Source organism: Sceloporus occidentalis, unplaced genomic scaffold (genome assembly GCF_023333645.1).
Source record: "Sceloporus occidentalis isolate IW3139 unplaced genomic scaffold, rSceOcc1.0.p SCAF_3, whole genome shotgun sequence".
Lineage (NCBI taxonomy): Eukaryota > Metazoa > Chordata > Lepidosauria > Squamata > Phrynosomatidae > Sceloporus > Sceloporus occidentalis.
The window spans coordinates 231698446-231722822 of record NW_028316983.1 but is presented as its reverse complement, the minus strand read 5'-3'; the positions used below and the strand labels follow the sequence as shown (position 1 = coordinate 231722822).

Genomic DNA, 24377 nt, shown 5'->3' with positions numbered 1-24377 from the left:
CCAAGTGCTCTAGTGCTACTCAAAGTGATGGTCCTTGGACCAATGCTGATCCCTGAGCCATTGCCTGCCAGTCCCTGGGAAGTTTCCAGGAAAGAAACAAATACTGAATAATTGTTAATAAAAATTGTTCCTCAATAATTATACTAAATAATTGTTAACTATTGTTATTAATAAATTGATATAAATGCATAACCAGTTTTTGGCACATAGGAATAATTACCAGTCCTGCACATCAAATAGCCCAAGAAGCATTGCATTACACCACACTGACTTCTCCTCAGTCTTCATCCTTATTTTATTTGTTCCTGTGTGTGTGGAGGTAGAACATTTGTCTCAGTGTTTCTCTTTCAAGTCTGAATCTTTCTGCACCGCAAATGAATGAATGAATCCATCCATTACGAAACCAAGGAAGTCATAAATGGGGAATCTACTCAATTTAAGAAACATGAGAAAGAACCTATGGGTTATATTTGCTCTAGGACTCTTGTAGGAAGATGGTCTCTTATTTTTGACTGAAGTAATACTAATTATATAGTCTGTGAAGATACTTTAAGGCTGCAGGCTTAGAAATAAGAGCCTTATTGCATGATAAAAGAAAGCCAATATGCAGTGAAAGAGACACGACTTTCTCCTTGCTTCTCTGCATGATGTCAAAGCATTTCCATTCTTCTTCCAAAGGGAGATGGTAATAAAAGCATGCCTTTTGCCAAGTGGATTTTTCCAGCATGACAAAAGGCACACATTTATGACTGATGCTCTTTGGAAGAAGAACAAGAGTGCTTTGAATTCATGTGGAGAAGGAAGGAGAAAGCCGCTTCTTTCTTGCTGCATGTTGGTTATCTTTTGTCATGTGAGAAACCTCTAACTTGTGGGTGAGCTTGTTTGGTGCCAGTGAGATTTATTGCTGCATAAACATTCATTTGATCCAGCTTCCTGAACAAGAGGCATGTTCATTTAACTCAGCATATAACAGATGAGTCTCCAGTTGTCTCTTCTTTTTATCTGCTTCTGGGTATTTTGCACAAGGGTCCTTTTGGTAAGAGATCAAGTAGACTTGGATAATACTTGGCTCTTAGGTCATTGCTTGTTGACGTAATGGCTGTAAGCCACAGGATCATTCCCATTATGTCTTTTTTGACACCTCTTCCAGTAGTGTCAATTTGAGTGAACTAAGATTCCAGATAAAAGAACACTCATTTCAGGAAGCTTATGACTCAAAAAATATCTCCCAAACTTACCTGTAATTCAAGTTCCTCAGCTCATTTCTGAGACCGAGACAAATTAAATTGGTCTTGGTAAAAGACCCAAAGGAAATCAGAAAAATAATACATTTTCCAGATGGTGAGTAGAAGCTGGGTTCTAGCTTTTCTTAGTTAATTCAAAAATAAAAGTTCTCATAACAGTTCTGTGAGGGTGGACAATATGTGGTATTTATTAATTGCATTTATACGGTGCCTTTCCTTTAATGAACTAAAGATGACATACATAATTTCTTACCTTGCTACTTTACCCTCCCATCAACCCTGTGAGGTAGACCATATACATACAAAGAGAGACAGAGAGAGACTGACTGACTGACTGACTCAAGATCAGCCATTGTGTTTGATGGCTGAGTGGAAAGTTAAATATCCACTGGATTTCTTGTTCCAGTCTAATACTAGGCACCACACCATGCTATTGTGTAGTAACGTATCGTATGTGAGTTGGATGCCTAGGAACAATCTCACTGACATTTCAAAGAAGTGTATCAGAAATGCATCTAACAACTGCTCTGAGTAAGTACTGAAATATACAGTACTTACCAGGAACCAGGGTTGAATTTACATACACAAATAATTGTGGTGGGAGTGAGCCAGTAGTATGGCGACAGGTGGCTCTCATGAAAATGGAGTGCTGAATCCATCCTGAGCTTTAAAGGAGCTATTTAACAAATCATGCCTGACCTCTCCCTGGAAGCCAAAATCACAGAATCATACCGTTGGAAGAGATCACAAGGCCCATCCAGTCCAACCCCCTTGCCATGCAGGAATACACAATTAAGCACTCCCATCAGATGGCCATCCAGCCTCTGTATAAAAACCTACAAAGAAGGAGACTCCACTACTCTCTGAGACAGCGTGTTCCACCGTTGAATAGCTCTTACCAATGTTTAGGTGGAATCTATTTTCCTGTAGCTTGAATCCACTGCTCTGTGTTCTAGTCTCTGGAGTAGCAGAAAACAAGCTTGCTCCATCATCAATATGACATCACTTCAATTTTTTAAACATAGCTATCATGTCAACTCTTAACCTTCTCTTCCCCAGGCTAAACATACGCAGGTCCCTAAGATGCTCCTCATAGGGCATGATTTCTAGATCTTTCACCATTTTGGTTGCCCTCCTTAGGACATGCTCCAGCTTGTTCACATCCCTCTTGATGATTACACTGAGGCTGTCATACTTCTGTCACATCATGAGAAGGCATGACCCATTAGAAAAGACAATAATGCTGGGAAAGGCAGAAGGCTGCAGAAAGAGAGAAAGACAACACAGCAGATGGCTAGACTCAGTTAGGGAAGCCACAGACCTGAACTGCATGACCTGAGTAGAGAGGTTGAGAATAGAGAGACATGGAGATTCCTCATTCACAGGGTCACCATGAGTCAAAGTTGACTTGACGAGAGCTAACAACAACAAAACAAACTTGAAAGTGCGCAACTTAATCTATTTTGTGGAATGGAGCTCAGCACCTTGGATAGCTCCTTTAAAATTTGGATTGAAACCCCAAAAGGTTTTATCACTCCTACAGGGCAGTATATGGAGTATGCCACTTCATATTGTACCACTTCAGATGTGTGGTAAAGGTACCTGTTTTGCATGATCACTATAATAAACTACCATAAATGCACATTTAATCCATTCAAACTAGCTTGACTTTTGCCTGCTTAGTTATTTATTTGCTGTGGGAGCACTCATAAATGGTGCCCCCATCCCCAGCCAGTTATTTGAAATGGTGTGGTCCATTCCACCAGCTCATTCCTTTACTGCTTCATTCTTTGGCATTTGTAGCAGGCCAGACCTAAGTCCCATTAACATCATTGGGACATACCTCCAAGTACACCTTTGCAAGGCTTAAATATAAATATTGTGAGAATCTGTGCCAGATAAAAGCTGTGTTCAGGTTGACATTTCTTCATTCTGTTGTAGGCTCTGGTTAATATGACACTTGGTAGTGCTTTTTTATAGCCACCAGTGTTGGTGGTGCTTCAGTTTATGGAAGAAGCAAGAAGCAAAATAATAGAAAGAATTCTCCATGTGAAGATTTGTTTTGTTTGTTTGTTTTTATTTATATACCGCTATTCCAAAGATCATAGCAGTGAACAGCAAGTAAGCTAATTAGCAAGTAAGCTAATTTGCCCCCAACAGTCTGGGTACTCATTTTAGCGACCTCGGAAGGATGCAAGCCTGAGTCGAGCTTGGGCCCTTTTGCTGGTCTTGAACTTGCAACCTTGTGGTTTTGAGTGAATGGCTGCAGTACAGGCATTTAACCACTGCGCCACCAGGGCTCCTGGTGGACAGTGGACAGTGGCATCACTAGGCTTGACATCACCCAGTGAGCTCATTGTGTCTACCCTCACTTTGACTTCCTCCCATACCACACCATACAGAATCTATAGTAATGTTTTCTTTTTACTAATATTACTTATAAATTGTAATTCCCATATATCACTGAATGTAATGGTATAAACAATTAGCAAAATTAAAATTGTACCTTTAAATTACAATATCATACACACACCTTAAATGTATATACAAGTACATAGTTTCATGTCGTTACAGTAAAAATTTGGTAAGATGTGATGTTTCTTAAGAAAATTTAAAAAGATTTTTTTAAAAATTAAAAATTTATTTAAAAAAAAACCTTGAGGTCTCTCGTCGTTCCTTCCACTGAGCCTCAGCCCACTCATACCAATTTTGCTGAGCTCCAGCATTTTAAAGGGATGTAGGCAAACAGCACACCACATTTCTGCCTAAAGGCAGATGTTTGGGGAGCAGTGGTGTCACCTTAGAGGGTCACCTGGTGTGGCTTGCACTCCCTGCACTCTCCTGGTGATGTTCCTGCTAACAAGTGGGACTTAGCAGAAGCCACAAACCTCCATCTTGAATTGTGGTGTTAAAATTTTCATTTGGAAGTAAAGTGCTGTATGGAACATGATTCTTCTTAGACCAGGGATTCCCGGTCTTTTTGGACTGGTGGCCAAGAGGCACCACAAAATTGCTGCTTTGGAAAGCAGGTCTTGCCCATTCACAATATGGCTGCTGTACTGGGTGCATCAAGCCACAAAATAGCCATGAAATGGAGGTTAAAACTACCTGAGAATGAACTGCTTTGCAGCTACTTGCCATCTGTTACAGCCACTTGCCATCTTCACTCTAGGAATTCTTCTGGGCTCACATGGGACCCAGAGGCATTTTTAGGTATGAAATGAATGGCATGTGACTACAGGTCAAATACCTCACTTTTCAGACACCCATACTAATTATTTAAAATTAAAAATTGTAGGAGAGGAGGATGCCATAGGAAGTGCTCATAGGGATTGTAGTAGGAATTCAGCCCTAGATGATGGACTTGGTAGTTGACCAGTACTTACCAGTCTTACCAGTCCTTGTACTTACTTCCTCTTCTTTGGAAACTCACAGACAAAGTACATAGTGAGGTGGCACTCTGTATCATTCCATTTCCCAGTGCTAAGCATTTCCACACAGTCCTCCTCCCCTGTGGCATCCTGAGGTTCTCCCTCCTTCCAGTTGCTATAGTTCTGCAAGGGGGTATGGTCAGCATACATAAACTGGCCTTCTTTCTCCAGATCACTCAGTCCAATAAAGACTCGGAAGAGGCCGCTCTTGGAGATGTAGTCAGAGATCACAGCATTGGAGGCCTCGTCCTTTGGCATGGCAAGGATCCCATCTCGAATCCTGCAGTGGGTGAGGGCTTCCTTGTAGTTTTTTTCTTCCTGTACAATGTAGTAGTATTTCTCTTCTGTCTCCCTGATTCCTGCTAACACTTTGGGGGAAAGTAGAAAAGGCCTTTTCAAGAAATTAGCAATAATATGTAGCAACAATAATAATAACCACCACTATGATCATTGTTACCATCTTCTCCAGGATGTCTATGATACTCTGCTTCATTTAAGAAATTATCTTGTTAGGAACATGCAATATATATATATATATATATATATATATATATATATATATATATATAAATTATTTTTATTATATCCCACCTTTCTCCCAACATAGGGACTCAAAGCGGCTGGGAAATCTAGGGATTAGAATGGCCTGTGAGTCAGCAGTTTATGTCATCAACCCATGAATTCTCTTACATCATAGTTAAAATCTCCTGGCCCATGAATTATATTACATCATAGTTAAAAATATTCTCAGATACCTCAGCTAAGATTTATTTCTACTTTCTTATAAAACTTGATTAAATATTCCAATTAATAATTTGGGGGGAAAGCTTGGAAGAGTGGCATTTTGGACTGCAGCTATCAGAACCCTCAGCTAGTAACAATGTAGTAGTAGCAGCCAGTAGCTGGAGGATTCTGGGAGTTGTAATAACCCCTTCCCCATGCTTCCAAGCTTTATTGGTGAGCCCTGGTGGCACAGTGGTTAAATGCCGGTCCTGCAGCCACAAGGTTGTGAGTTCGATCCCAGGGATCTGAGGTTGACTCAGCCTTCCATCCTTTCGTTAGTCAGTAAAATGAGTACACAGATAGTTGGGTGCAATTTGCTTACAGATTGCAAACCACTTAGAGAATGCTGAGTTCACTATTAAGTGGTATAGAAATGTAAATGCTACTGCTATTGCTTTATTGTAAGATGTTTTGTTGCCTGATGTAAAAGACAAAATGGTGCCTCCTTTCCATCTACAGAAGCTACTTGGACCAGGAATCCCTCTGACCATAGTGCTTACACTGACATTGTGAGACAGCTGGTGAATCTAATAATCCCTGCAGAGGTTCTGTAGTGTACACAGGTGTGTCCCCAGACAGAGAACAGCTGCTACCACTGCATCCCAGCATCTGCCACTCAAGGTGCTGCTGAAGTCTACCTAGGAGTAGAGCCAGTCTTGTAATGGTCAAATTGCATTAGCTTCTTGTAAGTAGCTTGCACCCAGTCTTCCCTCATTTTAAAGAGTGGATAATTATTGTCCCTCTTCTATCTGGCATTGTTTTATGGTCAATATGCGATTCATTTTGTATACTTGTACAGATTCCAAAACATGTATGCAACTTGTCAGTTGTGAAGCGTGAATGTGTGCATATACATCTTGATCTGGCTGTTATATTTTTTTCTCCTGCCTAGATGCATTCATCTCCATGTGCTTTACATCAGTTACCATTTCCATTATTTCACCCCCATTTAGTTATCTTAATAATCTTCCTTCTAGGCTTGCCAGTTTATTTATTTGTTGTTTATATATATATATATGCTATTTATTTTTCTATCTATTCCAAGGAGCTTAAGAGAACAAGCATGGTTTTTATTGTCAAAATAATATCTCTTTAGCAACATCCCTGTGAGGTAGGTCAGACTGAGAAAGAATGACTGGTTCAAGGTCACTAAGGCCTGTAACAGACTGCCCAAATAAAGCTGCTTCGGGTCTCTTTGGAGGTATGCTGTTTAAATGATGCATGGGTCCTAAGAGTCGGGAGGTCGCGCCAAAGCCACACTCCATTCCTAAGCACTGGAGTGCAGCTTTGGTGCAGCTTCTGGATTCTTAGGGTGCATGCATCATTTAAACAGCATAACTCCAAAGAGACCCAAAGCAGCTTTATTTTGGCAGTCTGGAACAGGCCTAAGTGAGTTTCAGAAGAAATCTGGATTTCCCAAGTTCCCATTCAGTACTCTAACCACTACTCTAGTTTCATTTTCACCTTGTAAGTCTGGTGCACAAAAGCAAACACATTACCCCATAGGAAATACTACTAATCCTCTGAGGGAAATAAAACAATTCCCAGAGTTTAGAATTCTTAATCCCCCCCCCCCCCCAAAATCTGGGCCTAGAAGCTACTATTATAGTTGTAATATAGGTTGGGACAAACAACAACAACCTGTTGAAAGAAATAAATGGCAATTGTACACCATAAGATATGAAACATACCATTTTTCACAAATCTGATGGAACTCTTGAGTCGAGCCACATTAATATCCAGTTGTCCAACTACTTTGCGGTATTTCCCACAGTCACAGACAGCACCTAACTCGGTAAAGATGCAGTAGAAACATAGGTTACCAAATCACCAAAGTGTGCAAGTATATATTGCAATTGGGGGGAAAACGTATTTCAGAAGGATTTATTGGTACAGATGTGGTCACAGTTCAAGAGATCACAGCTATCACTTGCATTAAAAAAAATTAGAAATCAGTTTGTCAGATTAACTAGATTTAAATCATATTTATTGAATCAACAAGATAAAGAAATGATCTATCTATCTATCTATCTATCTATCTATCTATCTATCTATCTATCATTGATCATCTTTATTTATATCCTATCCCCCTAACACCTTATTTCCAAGGTGGCTTGCAAATAAAAACAAGTACATTATTGTAAAAATATACAAAAAGTAATATTAAAATGTAATTAGACTATCAATAATAATAAAAATAATGTAAACCATACAATGAATTAAACAGCAGTTAAAAATAGTACAATTAGAAGCTGTAGAGCACCCCATTAAAAGCCCTCTCTTAAAACAAAAAATCAGTTCTCAAAAGCATGTTGGGATAATAAAGGTCTTTCCCTGACAATAAAAGGACAGTGAGGAAGGGGCCATAGTAACCTACCTAGGAAGGGAGTTTCAGAATCTGGGAGCAGTCACTGCAGTTGCGAAGGCTTATAGGCTCACCTTTCTCTCAAATACACCAAGTTGGCATCCATGATGACTCCCATTTTTGTCCATACAACCCTGTGAGTATGTTACTTGAGAGAAAGTGAGTGGCTATCATATTGTCTGTGGATTGATTGATTGATTGGCCCCATACAGACAGGCCAAAATAAAGCTGCTTCGGGTCACTTTGGAGGCACACTGTTTAAATGTTCCATGTGTCCTAAGAGGTCAGAAGCCACACCAAAGCCATGCTCCAGTCCTAAGGACTGGAGTACAGCTTTGGCACAGCTTCTGGCCTCTTAAGATGTGTGTGTCATTTAAACAGCATACCTCCAAAGTGACCCGAAGCAGCTTTATTTTGGCCTGTCTGTATGGGCCCATTGATTGTGTTATGCCCAACCTTCAGTCAAAAAGTCTCCCAAAATAGTTTACAAATGGTTAATTTGACAGTTCTCTGCCCTGAACGTTACCATTGAAATAAGACAAGACACACAAGGAAAAGGGAATGGCAGTGAGGGCAGATATTAAGTCTAGGGAGTTTATCACATGAAGCTAATAAAGTCCAATTACAATAGGATAATAGTGTCATTGGAAGGTAGTTATCACACGACAATTGTACTACATTGCTTCCCTTGGATAAACTTTTTCAGTGAGTGTCCATTACTTTTGAAATTTGCTGGATCCATGTCAGTTCAAACAAAAGTAAGGATTTAAGGAGGCCCATGTTAATGTTCTGATGTCTACTCAGCGGTGACAAAAAATGTTTATCTAGCTCAGCACTTGGGGCAAGCAGTGTAATATCATCCATTCATTCCTCTATATCCCTCCATCCAGTTTGAAGGAAATTTATAGGCTGTTTTTAATTTTTTAAAAAAGCCAAAGGCTTCAGAAACTAAAAGTAACAAAACATAGTAAAGCCGAGGCAAGAAAAGCAGAGATCTAAAACACACTGCAGAAATAATAAAGTTTGAGAAACTTTAACTGCCCTAGCTCAATACTAGGGAATTCTGAGAACTCATTCTGCTGTGAGATATCCTGCATCTGTACCATTTCAGACTGCAGGCCAGAACTCACATGATCAGATTTACTTTCATTTTTTTAACCTTCATAAAGAAAATTACACTTCCAAGAGAAATGTTTTTAGTTTTAGTTTTTAATGGGCCTGTTTAGACAAAATAATCTTGGTTTAATAAACTAATGTTGATATAGTCAGGAATAAATGTTATGCTGGGAATGAGCTCTGAGGAGCCCTTGACCCCACAGGTAGTTCCTCTACCTCTTATTCATCCTTTCTTTTTCTCTTCCTCTTCTTTTCAAAACTAATGACATGGATAAGAAACTTCTGCATTTGATTTTGAACAGATCATAGCTCTCTCTTCAGTTGCTGCTGCTGCTAGCTGCTGTTGGTGTTGATTTTGAGTTATGATGACCATATGCAGGAGAGGCTTCCAAGTCACCCTATCATCGACACCCTTGTTCAGGTATTGGAGACTGAGACTCATGTCTTCCTTGATTGAGACTGTCCATCTATAATGTGGCCTTCCTCTTTTCCTACTGCCTCCTACCTTTTCAAGCATTATTGTCTTTTCTAGTGAGTCATGTCTTCTCCTGAAGTGTCTGACGCACAACAGCCTCAATTTAATCATTTTGGCTTCTGGGGAGAGTTTAGGCATAATTTGCTGTAAGACTGATTGATTTGTCTTTTTGGCCACCCATGGTATCCATAAAACTCTTCTCCAGCACAACATTTCAAATGATTTTTTTTTCTTTTTCTGTTACGGTTTCTTTATTGTCTAGCTTTCACAACCATACGTATTAACTGGAAATATGATAGCAAAGACAATACTTACTTAATATTCAATTATATGTTTTGACACTTCAGAATCTTCTCTAGTTCCTTCTAAGCTGCCCTTCCAGGTCCTAGTCTTTTCCTGACACCTTGACTGCAGTCTCCATTCTGATTAATGACTGAGCCAAGATATGGAAAATCTTTAACTATTTAACCTTCTTCAGTAGCGGCTGGCAAATTCCATTTCATTGTGGTGAGTCCACTCAGGGTTTCGGTGTGAACATTAAGGGGCTGTCTAAATTGCTGAACTTATTTTAGCTCTTCACAGCTCATTTGTGTAGCAGAAAACCATATCTTCCCATTATTATCTGAACTGGGCCTCTGACTTGAAACAGCCGAATTTCAAGTATTTGCACATGTTTGAATTCCCATAGTGCCCTAGCAGGGTTAGCTAGTGCCAGTTATTTTGGTGAAAGCATATTTATAGCTGCTGTGTGACCTTTGTCTTGTTTTACTACATGTTGAATTTTATAGGTTTTTAATGTCATTATCTTCCAACAATGCTTTGAATACAAGCTGCCTCTAACCCTTGTGGGAGTAGGCAAGATAAAAATAACTTTCTTTTTTTTAAAAAAAAATGAAATGGGAGAAGTTGTTATGGAGGAAAATGCAGAGTGCTACTTGCTTTATTCAGAAACTGCCACTTCATTCCCAGTTCTGCTTGCCCACGCTGCCCTCTTTGGCAAAACGAGAGGAGGAAAAGGGTGGGAACAAGAATACTTTAGGGGAGGTGTATATGACCACTGCTATTATTCCCAACTACAACTCTGGAGATCAGGGTTTGATTGTTGGCTTGGCCATGAAACCCATTGGGTGACCTTGAGCAAGTCATATGCTCTCAGCCTCAGGGGAAGGCAATGACAAACCTCCTTCGAACAAACCTTGCCAAATAAAAACCCCATGATACATTTGTCTTAGGGTTGCATAAGCCAGAAACAATTTGAAGGCACATAACAACAATAATTATTCCCAAACTGGAGTTTTTGCTACAAAATTATCTTGTGCTCTTTTATCTACCGGACTTCACTAGTTTGGTTCTACAAGTAGATCACAGAAGTGTGCAATGTGACCCTAAGCCTCTTTTTGCAGCCCTCAAAACCTTCCAGAGACTCTAAATTACATTTTTCTGCATCCTCTCAAAGAACAACAATGAATTGCCTCTCCTTGACACCTAGGGTTGCCAGGCTGGATATAGGACAAGGCCCCTGTAATGGTTTGTAAAGCAGGATTGGGTATCATAAAAGTCTGTCAAGCTAGACAAAGGTACCTATCTTTTCCTCTCTTTCCTTCCACACTCCAACTTTCATCTGCAACCATCCCCTCCCAACATGCTTCTTACCACCTTGAGGGGGACCTGGGGGTATTGAAATGCCAGTAATAAGAACAAAACTGGGTGCTTCTCCATGCCTAGCCCCAGTCTCCATCAAGGAGATAATAGCCACATTGGGAGGGGAAAGCTGTGGCTTAAATTCTGCTTAACAGAGTTGTGAAGTACCTAGCCCTGGTCCGTCCATGATCCATTCAGGATTATAGTTACAGAATCCAAATTTTGTATCCAGTCTGAAGACCCTAGCTAGGGACACTTCTAGGAGTGGCAATTCATCTTTCAGGAGCCCATATTAAATGTTTAACATAGCCATTTTTGAAAACTAGAAGTAGACTTTGAAACTCATCTGGATTGTATTTCTTTTGAGCCCACTGGGAACAGTCTGTGTGGCACCCTAGAGGATCTCAGAGGCAAAAAAATCATCCCGACCCCTACAGTTGCCCACCTTTGTTATACTGTAATTAAAAATATAAGAGTCAGTCTTGTGTAGTAGTTTGAGTGTTGGACTAGGGGTGCATTTACAATGTAGGAATAATGGGGTTGAAAAACCACTTTAAATGCTGTTGCTCCATCCTAAGGAATTCCCAGGATTTGGAATTTTAGGTCTCTAGTGTTCTCTGCCAAAGAGTGCTGGTGCCTCACAAAACTACAAATCCTAGGATTATATGTGATGGAACCATGGCAGTTGAAAAGGTGTCAAAATGCATTATTTGACAATGTAGAAATTGCACCCTAAGACTCTGGAAGACCAGGGTTTTAATCCCCACTCACCTGTGGAAACTCACTGGGTGATCATGGGGATGCCTAAGAGAAAGGCAATGGCCATCCTCCTCTGAGTAAATTTTGCTAAGAAAACCTTCTGATAGGGTCACCATAAATCAGAATTGACTTCAAGCCACGTACAAATATACCTAATTCATTATGGACACATGTTGTGTTCACAAATTTTAACTGGTTTCCTGCTTTAGTTTTCCTGATGTATTTAAAGTATTCTTTATTAACAAATAAAGCATAATAAAACTATGAGCAAAATATCCCTTTAGAATTTGTCTTTTTTTTTGTCTTTCTTATTGTCTGCTTGCATTTCTTTTGTGTATGCTCACACTAGTTTTTGTTCTCTTCATTTGGACAGGACCTCTACTTTCTGAAGGAACCATAATTTTCTCTAATCAATTCATTTACGCTTTTTGTTAACTATCCTGGTGACCTCTTTGACTTTATACTTGCTTTCCTGATCTGTGCTATGTATTGTAGCTGAGCTTCTATTACGGTTTTGAGTATCCCCAAAGATACTGGAGAGATTTAAGTGACCCCCTTGAATCTTTCTTTCAACTTTCTTTTTACTAATTTCCTTATTTTACAGGTGTTTCCCAAGAATGGGGTATGACTGTGTTATAGCTTCTTCATAGGCCAAATACCATGCTGTCTGTGTTGTGGTCCAACACATTTGGAGAGCACCAGTGTGAAGGCATGTTTTGTGTTTTTTCATCTCTTTTATATTTTTAAATTATTGTACGCTGCCTTGAATCCCATTTTGGGAGAAAGGCAGGATGTAAATTCCTTATATGAAATAAATAATACATAAAATGTCATGACACAGGAAGAAAGGCAGTGTCCATGTAGGACTGGTAAAGCAGAACATTTAACTCATTACCAATTGTACTACTCAGTTTTGACACACCTAGGCAAATGTTTTCAATAGTACAGGGACCTACAAATTCCTTGGTGGAGTGTACACTCAGGTTTTTATTAAGCGATTAAAACCCACGCATATCTGAATGTGTCGCTCATTTGCGTGTGTGTGTTTTAAAAATTGTAGTATCGATTCTACAGGGGATGAGTTAATTGAAGGTTTTTGCCTGTTGTTTAATTGCCTCTTTTGACCTTGAATTTATGGAAACTGCTCGCTTTATTGTCCGTTGCACTGCTGTGTGTTTTAATAGTTATGCATATGCACTATGTATGTTGTAATGGCCAAAATTGCGACACAATAAATATGAGACTGAAAAGTGCCCTTAAGAAAGCACTGGATTTAAACAGGAAAAGTAATTAACATCACTAAAAATGAGAAGATTAAAAAAGAAATACATTCTATGCCTTGAAAGCAAAAACAGAACTTAATTTGTACCACGTTTTAACACTTGGTCAGTTTTATGGGTTTTGTATCTTCCATTTACTAGTATTTATGACTACTTGCAGAATGTGGATGCATATGAGATGCATATTGCCCCATACAATGCATATGCCCTCCACTCCACCCTGGCCTCCCATACCCTAAACTTTCTACCTGGAAAGACCAAACAGTTTTGACACATGTCTCAACATGATTTAGGCCTCTGGGGACCATTTTTCAAAACTGTAAGTGGCCATCAATCACTTTTATTTCATTCATTTCTTCCATATTCCATCCATATCTCATTATATTCCATTCATGTTCATATTACTTCATTCATGTTCATATTACTTCATTCATATTCCTCTTTTCTTCCATAGTGAAGGGCTTTTGGTTTCATCCAGGTCTTCTGTGCAGGCACTAACCAACGGAAGTTGCTAAACATCAGCTAACTCTGTACATACAATGGCTGGAATCCTCTTTGTGTCAGACACATAGGTAAGTTTTCTTACACGTGTGGTTGTACTTTTTTAAAAAAAGCTGTTAAGCAATTCATTTCATGGCTGGCTGCATAAATGGAGTTCCACAAATGTAGCTTTTTCACATGGTCTAAATCAGTAATTCCCAAACTTTAGCCCTTCAGGTGTTTTGGGAAGGAGCTCAGTTTTGGGACTTCAGCTCCGAAAAGCCCCAGCCAATTTGGCCAACAGTCGGAGAACTAAAGTCCAAAACATTTGGAGGACAAAAGTTTGGGAACCACTGGTCTAAATCCTCACTCTAGTTTCAGAGGAGAGCCACTGAATCTATTGAATTTACACACATATTGACTCATCACTGAAGAACTGAGTGAATGGGTTTTGTCTAGCTGGCATTAACAGGCAGCTAGCCATGCAGTTGCACAGTCCTGGATGGTGCATAAGTGCTTTCAGTGGAAACACTGGGATTGCAGAAACAGCCACTGTGCATTCCCCACTGTAGCAAGAGACAATAAAGAGGCATACTGGTAAATGCACAGTATCAGTATTCAGCAGAAGAATGGTACAGAGCAGCCACCATGTAGCAAGCACAAGGTAGGGTTTCAGTTCATGTATGGATAGAGACTGTGGAAGTAAGGCTGTTTGCTGACCCTCCTGTAATGTGACATTTCACTTTGCCTCTGACTTTCACACATATAACCCAACATGTTTTAAAGGACAAGTTAGGAATGCACTATTGTATGTACCAAGGTGTCTCTTTGCCAACCTCTGGCTCTGTATGTAATGCTCAGAGTGAAAAAGATCAGTACAGGTCTGTGGACTCTGGAATGGGACCAGTACCATGATCCTTTTCCCACCTTGACTGCCTGCACATCACACATCCAGGAGTGAATGGGAAGGTGGGTTGAGCTTGATATATAATTTGCTCAGAACATTTTCCTAGGCAATGCTACAACTTAGGCCATGATACTGCATGGTGGCTAAGACAGAGAACTACAAATCACAATGCCTTTACCACTGGCATGATTTTAACAGGTAATTTTGAGGTAGCTTCTCTCTTCTCTCTCTCACACACACACACACACACACATACATACACACAACTTTGCCCTTCTTGACCCAACAGAGAAACAATGTTGTTGTTGTTGTTGTTGTTGTTGTTGTGTGCCTTTAAGTTGTTTCCAACTCATGATGACCCTAAGGTGAATCTATCATAGGGTTTTCTTGGCAAGACATAATAATAATAATAATAATAATAATAATAATAATAATAATAATAATGTTTTATTTATAAACCGCTTTTCCGCAGTGATCAAAGCGGTGTACAGATAGAAATTGCAATGACAAAATATAAAGTGCAGACTAAAAATTGCAATACATAAATAAAACTTCAATAAAAACATTACAATTATACAAATTAAAACCATTACATCAAATCCAGACTAGCTGAGTGCAGTCGATAATACACTACATATAGAGGGGAGTCACATGATATCAAGAAACATCGGGGAAGGCTTGCCGGAACAAGAAGGCCTTGAGTCTCTTTTTAAAGAAATCCAGGGAGGTGGTGGAGCAGAGCTCATCGGGAAGGGTGTTCCAGATCCTAGGGGCCGAGATGGAAAAGGCCCTTTGCGAGGTTGACACATATCTCGCCATCGGGATCCTCAACAAATTCTTCCCGGCTGACCTAAGTGTGTGGGGCGGATTGTATGGGGAGAGGTGATCCTCCAAGTAACCTGGGACCAAGCCATTTAGGATGTTCACAGGAAGTTTGCCATTGTCTTCCTCTGAGGCTGAGAGCATGCAACTTGCTCAAGGTCACGCAGTGGGTTTTCTTGGCTGAGCTGGGAATCAAACCCTGTTCTCCAGAGCTGCAGAGCATTCCAGCACTCAAACCATTATGCCATGATGGTAACAGAGAAACAATGCTGATACTAATAATTGCCTTGTTTTATGATGATAAGAAGATGCAGTTTGAACTCTTGAATGCATATATTTATACTAAATATTATTATGTGCTTAGTAACTGGGAATGCCTTACACAGGGTAGCAAACCTTTTTTCTAGTTATGGCTGCATTACTTTAGGTTGAAACCTGTTGGCTTCTTGATTGCACCTGTGGGTATGATCTGAGCAAAAAAGAAGTGGGATCAGTGCCTGAAGGTACAACCCTTGTGTTTGTTTAGCATAAAACTGAAAGGAAAAAAAGATATTTGCATCCAAGTATTCCCTTTCTCATGCTGTGCAAGTTTGTTGACCATAACTTTGGTAGCCAAGGATTAGGAACAGAATAAACAGAAGTACAGAGTAGATAATGTCAGTTACCCAGAATGGGGCTGGTGAGGGGAGGAGGTATGAAAAGAGGTGGTGTAGTCAGGGAAGAGTTTACTAAGAGGACTGCAAGTCCGCATTTGGCCTATGGAAGGCGGTCCCCTACTCTTGCTTTACAGATAGCCGTTGTCAACATTATTGTGTAATCTGAGAACACTGGAGGTATCAGTTGCAAAGTTTGTAAAAAAATCAGGTGTTTTTTTAAAAAACAATTTCCAGAATCCCCAATCCATCTTTTCCCAACTGCTGTGATAAAATATCCTTTCTACTCTTAAATTCCTGGAAGAAGACTCTGTGAGAAAGCTGTCATCCCTAACAGAAGGAACAGAGGGAAGTCTTAAGGGTGCTACAAGAACCCTTTGCATATTAATATTCCAGACTGACATGGCTATGTTTCTAAATCTAAAACACACCAATTGCTTAGGAAATATAGAGGAAAACAAACTGTGTACCTGCTTTGCCCTTTCCTCCAGACACACCCGACAAACCCTTCAGTCCTTTGTCACCTGAATAAAAGGGGGGAAAAGTGTGTCCTTACATCTGGACGTGCACACACTAGCAAACATATTTGCTTGATTGAGCAACATTCGCTGAGTGGATTTGGAGAAACAGAGCAGGCTGCACAAGTGGATATGCCAAATCAAATACTTCAACCAACCCTGGAAACACTGTGAGGCAAGTAAATTCTCCTGAACACAAAGTGGGACTTGTTTCCGAGTAAATGTCGGTAGAACTGCCCTGTCAAGTTTTTGTATTGGTGAACAGAGCTGCAAATTTTAATAGCTGACTCATTAAAGGTTCAGAGGCTTCATGGGTAGATGGTGCCTGGTACTTCCTTCTTGCATGGATGAGCAGCAAACATTGGCGGTGGATAACAATTTGTAAGGAAGCTGAACGATACTAGAGAAAGAGAGAGAATCATAATACTTGCCTACAGCACACACATTCATTTTATATTGGATCTTGCTGTTGTTTCTGATCAAATGGGTTTCACAAGTGTTAAAAGTATTAAAGGCCAAATGTTATTACAGGCTTCATCTGCATTTTTTAAAGTGAAGATTTTTAAAAATGCAGATGCACCATTATTTTTAGAATAAAAACAACAGCTGGTGCAGGAAGGTTGGGTTTGTTTTAAAATTAGAATCACTGGGTTGGGGTGGTGGAGATTTTTAATTCTTTGTTCCCTGCTGTAGACTTGCAGAAAATCTTCCTTTTGTGCTACACTCAGATATGGCTTTTGATCTGCATGTCAGTGGGACAGTGAATCCACTCTGGGTTTTAGTGTAACTAAAAATGACAGGAGCTGTTCAAGGTGCTGAACCCCCCCCCCCCCACCACCAAATAGGTTTAACACATTGGATATTTCTTTTAAAGTTCATACTAAACCCCAGAGTGGATTCACTGGCCCACTAACAGGTGCCAGTAGTGGCCATTGACAGCAGGGAGAAAACAACTTGTGTCAATATAATCCGCCCCGCACTCTCAGATCGGGTGAGAAACATCTTTTAAGAGTTCCAGATGCTAGACGAGCCATTACTACACAAAGGGCCTTTTCCACCGCGGCCCCTAAGCTCTGGAACTTGATCCCTGACAAGCTCTGCTCGACCCCCTCCCTAGCCCAATTTAAAAAAGGGCTGAAAATGTATCTTTTTAAACAGGCTTACCCCCAATAGCCCTGTTGCGATTCCTCTCCCCCCCACCCACTGTTGTTACAACCGTTATTACATCGCCACTAGCTTGGAATTGTTATTGTTATTGTTGTTTTATATAGTGTAATTGTAATTTTTGATAATGTTTTTATTGTAATTTGTGTGCTGTTGGATTGCTAAATCCACCATTGTAACCCGCCTTGATCTTCGGAAAGGCGGGCTAGAAATAAAGCTATTATTATTATTATTATTATTATTATTATTATTATTATTGGGATTGAAAAACAAAACAGAGCCTAACAGCATCTGGGAGATGCCTCAATAGGAATATAAGAGCAGGCAAAACTTTCTGGCTTCGCATGCTATATATTCCTGAGGAAAGCCCAAATCTCCATGTTTGCTGTTGATTTTCAAAAGCCCCAAAGTGTGGTTTATAACATCATGTTTTGCTTCTCGTTTAGTTTGGTTTTAACTCTAAAACAAAGTGTGTCCAAAAAGTTGGCCAGAAATGTGAATCCCATGATATTCTTCTCCATCCTACTTGGAGATGGCAAGAACCAAACTGTGGGCTTCCTAGATGCAGAGCATGTTCCTCAACACTGAGCTATGAGGCGTCCAGGCACAGTCCTATTACTTTCCCACATGTCCACTGAAAGTATGTGTGAAGGAGTGTTTTAAGGTTGAGGATGTCATCTTTGGTTGTTATTAATTTTGTCTATTTGCAGGGGGAGGGCAAATTACTTTTCCCATCCCATCCCTGAAGCATCCTTAAATAAGAAGACTTAGAAGTGCCCTCATGTGTTCAATGTAGCTTACTCCCAAGTGAGCATGCACAGAACAGATTGCAGGCAGACTTTCTTATTTCTGGGAGGTCTCAATGACAACAGTGGTCTCAATAGTTCTTACTGATTGATGGTTCAGTACAGTTCTGATTGATAATACCTGAAGAGGCTCAGCTACATAGCAGTCTTCATGGTATAATTTTCCCAGAACATTTCAAGGGTTCAACCCCCCAACCTACTCTTAGGCGGGTGAAAGCTGTCCTGTCTCACGCCCTTTCTGGGGTCCATGACTGTATGCAACTTCCCCTCCCCATGTTAAAATGAGTTTTATTTCACCAACACTTGTGTAACAATAAACCTTTTAGTAGTTAAAGTCTTTTAGCCTTTAAAGTTAGCTAGCTCTAACAGTTATGGTGATATTTTTGAAAACTTGTAGGCAATGCCTGCTTAGTCACAGGGCATCACCTTTATTCACCGTGGGTAGCAGACATCAGCTCCAATTTAACTCCCAGTACTTCCCCCCCCCCTCTGGAAATAACAACCATCTGTTTAATTTGGGAAGCAAAAATAGCAGCTCTTTCATGTTGTGTTCTGTGCCTTACAACACATTCAAAAGGCTTGACAGAGGATTAAAAGAAAACATACCCTTTCTGCCAATCGGTCCAATTTTACCCGTCATTCCTTGGTCACCAATACTGCCAATTGCTCCTTTGTCTCCTGGAAAGGAATGAGAGAGTAAAAGAATAAAAGAATGCCTATGTTCAGTTTTAGTTTTAAAGGAGGTACTCAAGAGGTTGAACCTATTTCGGGGATACGGTTCAGCACCTTGGACAGTTCCTTTCAAGTTCAGACTCAATCCCAGAGTGAATTCCCAGCTCCACCAAGATGGAAGCCACCAGCTACTGCTGTCAACAGCAATAGCAATATCAAGTACATTTCTATACTGCTTATTAGTGCACTTAAGCACTCCCTAAGCGGTTTACAAAGTGTAAGCTAATTGCCCTCAACAATCTGCGTACTCATTTTAACGACCTTGGAAGGATGCAAGCCTGAGTTGAGAAGGCTAAAGATGTTGTAAAACTACAGATCCCAGGATTGCACAGGATGGAACTACAGCACTTAAACTCCACTATTTCTACAGGATAGATTCACCCATATTTTGCAAAAGGAGCTCTATTGAGGTTTTTTTAAACCCCTGCTTTTGTGACAAATTGCTGCCACATTCTGGGAAAAGCTTCTTCTATGACATTTCTGATTGTCATATGGAGTGCAGGAGCCCTCTAAAGGAAAAAAAGTAGCACCTGACCACAGCAAGCCTGCTATTTCTAGACCTGGGCACTACAGTGCTGTTGCCATGAGTGTGACCATCTGTGTAAGTGTCAAACTGTTAAAAGTTTGTGCTTGTTAAGTCCCCCACTTACCAGCATAGCAGCAGGCTTTGCATATGTTTTGACAGCCCATTCCAACAGATTGGATTCACTTTTGAAGAGCAATAGTTTTTGATTTGGTGCCATTGGAGATATAATGCTGACTGGTAGCAGATGGTTGCCCCTACAGTGTTGCCCATGAAAACAGTGTGAAGTTCTAAAGCTTGTTTGCCTAACTTAGAGCTCCTGACTGAGATGCCTGAAGGCATCATATTTATGTCCCAGAAACATTCTTTTCAAGAATGATGCAGAATTTGTTTTTAAGTGACTAAATTAATACACAGTTCCTTTTATATTATTCTCAATATTTCACTGATTGCGAGCACAATCACAATGATGTACAGAAGACTTAGAATTATAGACTTGGAAGGGATCACAACTCCCAGCTATGCAGGAATACACAATCAAAGCACTCCTGACAGATAGCCTCCAGCCTCTATTTAAAAACCTGCAAAGAAATAGACTCCACCACTCTCTGTGGCAGAGCATTCCACTGTCAAGCAGCTCCTACTGTCAGGAAGTTTTTCCTAATGTTGAAGTGGAAGCTTCTTTTCTGTAGCTCAATCCACTGCTCCATGTCCTAGTCTCTGGAGCATTGTTCCATCCTCAATGTGGCATCCTTACAAATATTTAAACAGGGCTATCATGTCACCTCTTAACCTTCTCTTCTCCAAGATAAACATACCTAGCTCCCTAAGATGTTCCTTATAGGGCATGGCTTCCAGACCTTTCACTATTCTGATCACCCTCCTCTGGACATGCTCCAACTTGTCTAGATTTCCATATGCAAAGAAATGGCATGAGAGAACAATGAATCTCAAGCAGAGATACAGTGCAACCAGCTTTGTCAGTCAAGATCAAGCTATATAGGTAGGGATGGAAGGTGCACTTTGCCCTCCCTAAAATAGTATCTACAGGGACCTTTGACTTTGTAGCACTAGAATAAGGGGCAAATAAAAAACAGGCACATAGAGAAGAGGGGTTGCTTAATTGGCGTGCACAAATCGTATGCTTTCTGTGACCAGGTGAGGGCAATGCATTTTCTCTTTTTGTGGGACATGTTAATAGCCAAGCCACAAGAAAAAGCAAAATTTCATCCAAGTGCAGTCCTATGTATATTTACTAAGGAGTAAAGCCCTATTCTGGTGTTATTCAGCCTAATGAAGTACAGAAAGGGAAAAGGTGTGTGTGTGTGGGGGGGGGGGGGGGAAATCTGGTAAAATTTTACTATAAACTTTCATGGATGTCAATCTATTTCCTGAGATGCATTAATGCACTAAATAAAGTATATTTATGAAGAGGCAGAACATCTAAGTCCCCTCCATAATCATTTTCATCAATTGTGTTGGTACCAATTGGGCCTTCAAGTTATGGGCATACTATAACTAGAGTGCCATAACACAGAAGGTCTTCTCCCATATCCTCCCATAAAGTATTGTCCTCACTGGCACTGAGATCCTGAGATATATATGTGTGTGTCTGTGCCTTCAGTTTGCCTGTCAACTTACGGTGACCCATGAATTTCATAGAGTTTTCTTAGGCGAGGATTAGGTGGTTTTACTAATTGGTTATAATGCCTGTTCGTTCCTCTGAAACATAGCCTACAGCACCTGGTATGTCTCCCATCCAAATCCAGCTTAGCTTCCAAAATCAAACAGGATTTGGTGCCTTTAGGGTATTTAGGCTAGGTTCTTCAGATATAGGGTAGGATATAAATGTATTAAGGAATAAATTAAATAAACCATGCTCTCTACATGGAAGATGATGGTCTGAGGAAGAAAGTCTCCTCTATACATAAAGAGTTTCCATGTTACCAGACCCCCATGAAGTCTTGGATAATCTCAAGACCTCATAGAGACCCCTACATTCACAGAGAAATGTCACATCATCACCATCATCATTGAATCATGGAGTTGGAAGGGACCACAAGGGCCATCTACTCCAAATTCCTGCTGTACAGGAATACACTACTAAAGCAACACTGAAAGATGCACATTCAAACTCTGTTTAAATAGAATCATAGAATCATAGAGTTGGAAGAGACCACAAGGGCCATCCAGTCCAATCCCCTGCCATGTAGGAACTCTTCAAAGATATTAAGATAAATAATGTTGATTTTCCCCATCTTCTTTATTTTTTTCTCCTTCCTCCTTTCCTATAACATCTAGTGAGATCCACACTCTGTCCGGAGGCTGTCTTGATGTCATCATGTTGTCCTCTTCGTGCTGTACTCTTTGTATCATAATGCTGCCCAAAGAACAGGTTGGGGGACTGGGGAGGGGGGACCAACTGACAACAATACTTCAAAGTTGGGTAAAATAGCTTTTGCAAGAGGCTTGAGCAACCTTTGGATCATGTGCACCAATATATATCATACTAACTGGGAGGACTCCAAGTTTGGGGTGAATTAAGGTTTGATTTATTTAGAAAAAATACAGAGTGCAATCACACACACAAGATAACAATTCAAACAAAACTGGCCCCAATTTACCACAATGAATCCACCGATCAATACAGCCATTTGTCCAGTGCAGAGGCCACCTTGGGGTATGATGACCAGATCCAGGGAGAAATCTTGAGTGTAAAAAAGCAAGCTGACTAATAGGAGCTCAAGGGTTGGAATTGCAGGGCCAACCTGGATAAGTGATCTGCCACAGCTACTGACTTAATATTATATATTGTGCATGGGAAAGGGGCAATCCCAGAGCAGGGATATGATGTTCAGTGGTAGCCTTGTGACTTTCCCAGCATTTAGCTCTGTTCCCACACATGCTTGCAACCCTGTGCCCAGCATCTTCCCATGGCATTGCTTAATGCTGAAGACCAGCTGGCTAAACTATTCAGCAGTTTCAATTTTGTAGAAATTTCCAGTTGTGTTTTTAAAGAGCCAATAAAAGTATATAGCAAACAATCATTTGGGGTTTTTTTTGCTTGTTCATTCTCCTTTTGTGTCCAACCCAGTTTTTCTGATACGAGGCAAACTCACACAAGAGAATTTTTAAAATAATAACTGTGTATTGAATGCACTTCAGTCATAAAATTTTATTGATCAAAAGCTTAAAGTGTTTAGACCATTGTAAATGTGTGGACAAATTTTATATAGCCATGATTTGAGCACAGATTAGCTGACTGAAGTATGAAGCCTTTTGCTGTGAAAATTTGCTTTGAAATACATAGCCAGCCTGTATAGTGGTCTTTGGGGCCACTAATGTAATGTACCTTATTGTTGAAATGCCATTAAAATTCCTACTGTCCTTTATTGCATTTTGCTCTAGTAAATTACAAATTGCTGGATCATAACCTATCCTTCAATGGCTCTGATGTGAGAGGAACGGTCACAATGAATCTTCTGTTGTCCCAGTTCTTTAGCTACTTTTAAAATGTCCCAGTTTATCTCTCCTCCCACTTTCCCTTTTGTCCTCAGTTTACTTCAGTGGCTGCAGACTGAGTTCAAAGTGCAAGATAGTTTGCAGTCAATTAACTCAGCAAGAGGGAGAGGAGAGAAGAGACAGAATCTTGTCCTTCTTAGTATACTCAAGCAAAAGCAAACTGCTACATCATCTCCTAAGTTGTCTGTTCTTCCACATTAATATTGTTTGCCATCGTGGTCTGTTGCTTGGCCACACCTGTCCCAGCTTTCATCTTTGAAATGTCAGTGGGCATGTGGGCTCTCACCCACAGGGCAAAGCAATGCCAAACCTCCTCTTAACAAATCTTGCCAAGAAAACGGCATGATAGGGTCACCATAAGTCAGAAATGATTTGAATGCACACAACAACAATAAAATGTAGGCTACATTTCAGAGGAAGGAACTGGCAAAACCACCTCTGAACATCCCTTCCCAAAGAAAACCATATGAAAACCATTGGGTTGCCATAAGTCAGGGACAACAGAGGATTCAGTGTACACAAAGTACACACAGACATATACACTCAAACATTATTAGAACTACACTACCTCCTACCCACCAAGCCAGAGACTAGAAAACTCCAGGCATCCAGGCGCCAATTTACTAGTTCTAGGATTATAGTTTTTGGTGGGTTTTTCAGACTATGTGTCTGTGTTCTGGAAGAGTTTATTCCTGACATTTCACCAGCATCTATGGCTGGCATCTTCAGAGGAACGTCAGGAATAAACTCTTCCAGAACATGGCCACATATCCTGAAAAACCCACAAAAAACTATGGCTGCTAGCTGTGAAAGCCTTTGACTTCGCAATCCTAGGACTCTTTGACAAACTGTATCAATCTGTTCGCATGGATCTGGAAGTGAATGGAATATCATTTCTAGATGGGGGAATCACTTCTGATCTGGGGGAAAGATTTTCTGCTAGAACAGGAAAATAGGGGGGATTTTTGTGCTCTAGGAGATTAAGAAAAAATGTTCTAAAGCAGGGTTGGGCAACTATGCAGGAGTGGCAGGAGTCAAATTTCTTCCATGCCTGCCCCATTTGGCCATATCAATGTGATCCTAGCATATGGGAAGTGATATCACATTACTTTCTGTTTAGACTGATTACTGACCATTTTTCAAGTTTTGGGGCGGT

General features: G+C 40.2%; 1 protein-coding gene across 2 annotated transcripts in view; it reads right to left on the bottom strand.

The window, feature by feature from the left end:
• Positions 1-1411: 1411 nt before the first annotated feature.
• The window catches only part of COLEC10 (collectin subfamily member 10), a 37908-nt gene continuing 14942 nt past the window's right edge, over positions 1412-24377 (bottom strand). The window contains exons 3-6 of one of the 2 annotated variants that reach the window (XM_089517871.1): positions 19051-19122; positions 16427-16480; positions 7150-7245; positions 1412-5043 (exon numbers count right to left, since the gene is read on the bottom strand). In XM_089517871.1, coding sequence (XP_089373997.1) covers positions 4652-5043; positions 7150-7245; positions 16427-16480; positions 19051-19122 — 614 coding nt within the window. In that variant the 3' untranslated portion in view covers positions 1412-4651. The remainder of the gene's footprint in view (positions 5044-7149; positions 7246-16426; positions 16481-19050; positions 19123-24377) is intronic. The other variant, XM_089517872.1, reaches the window with a different exon arrangement.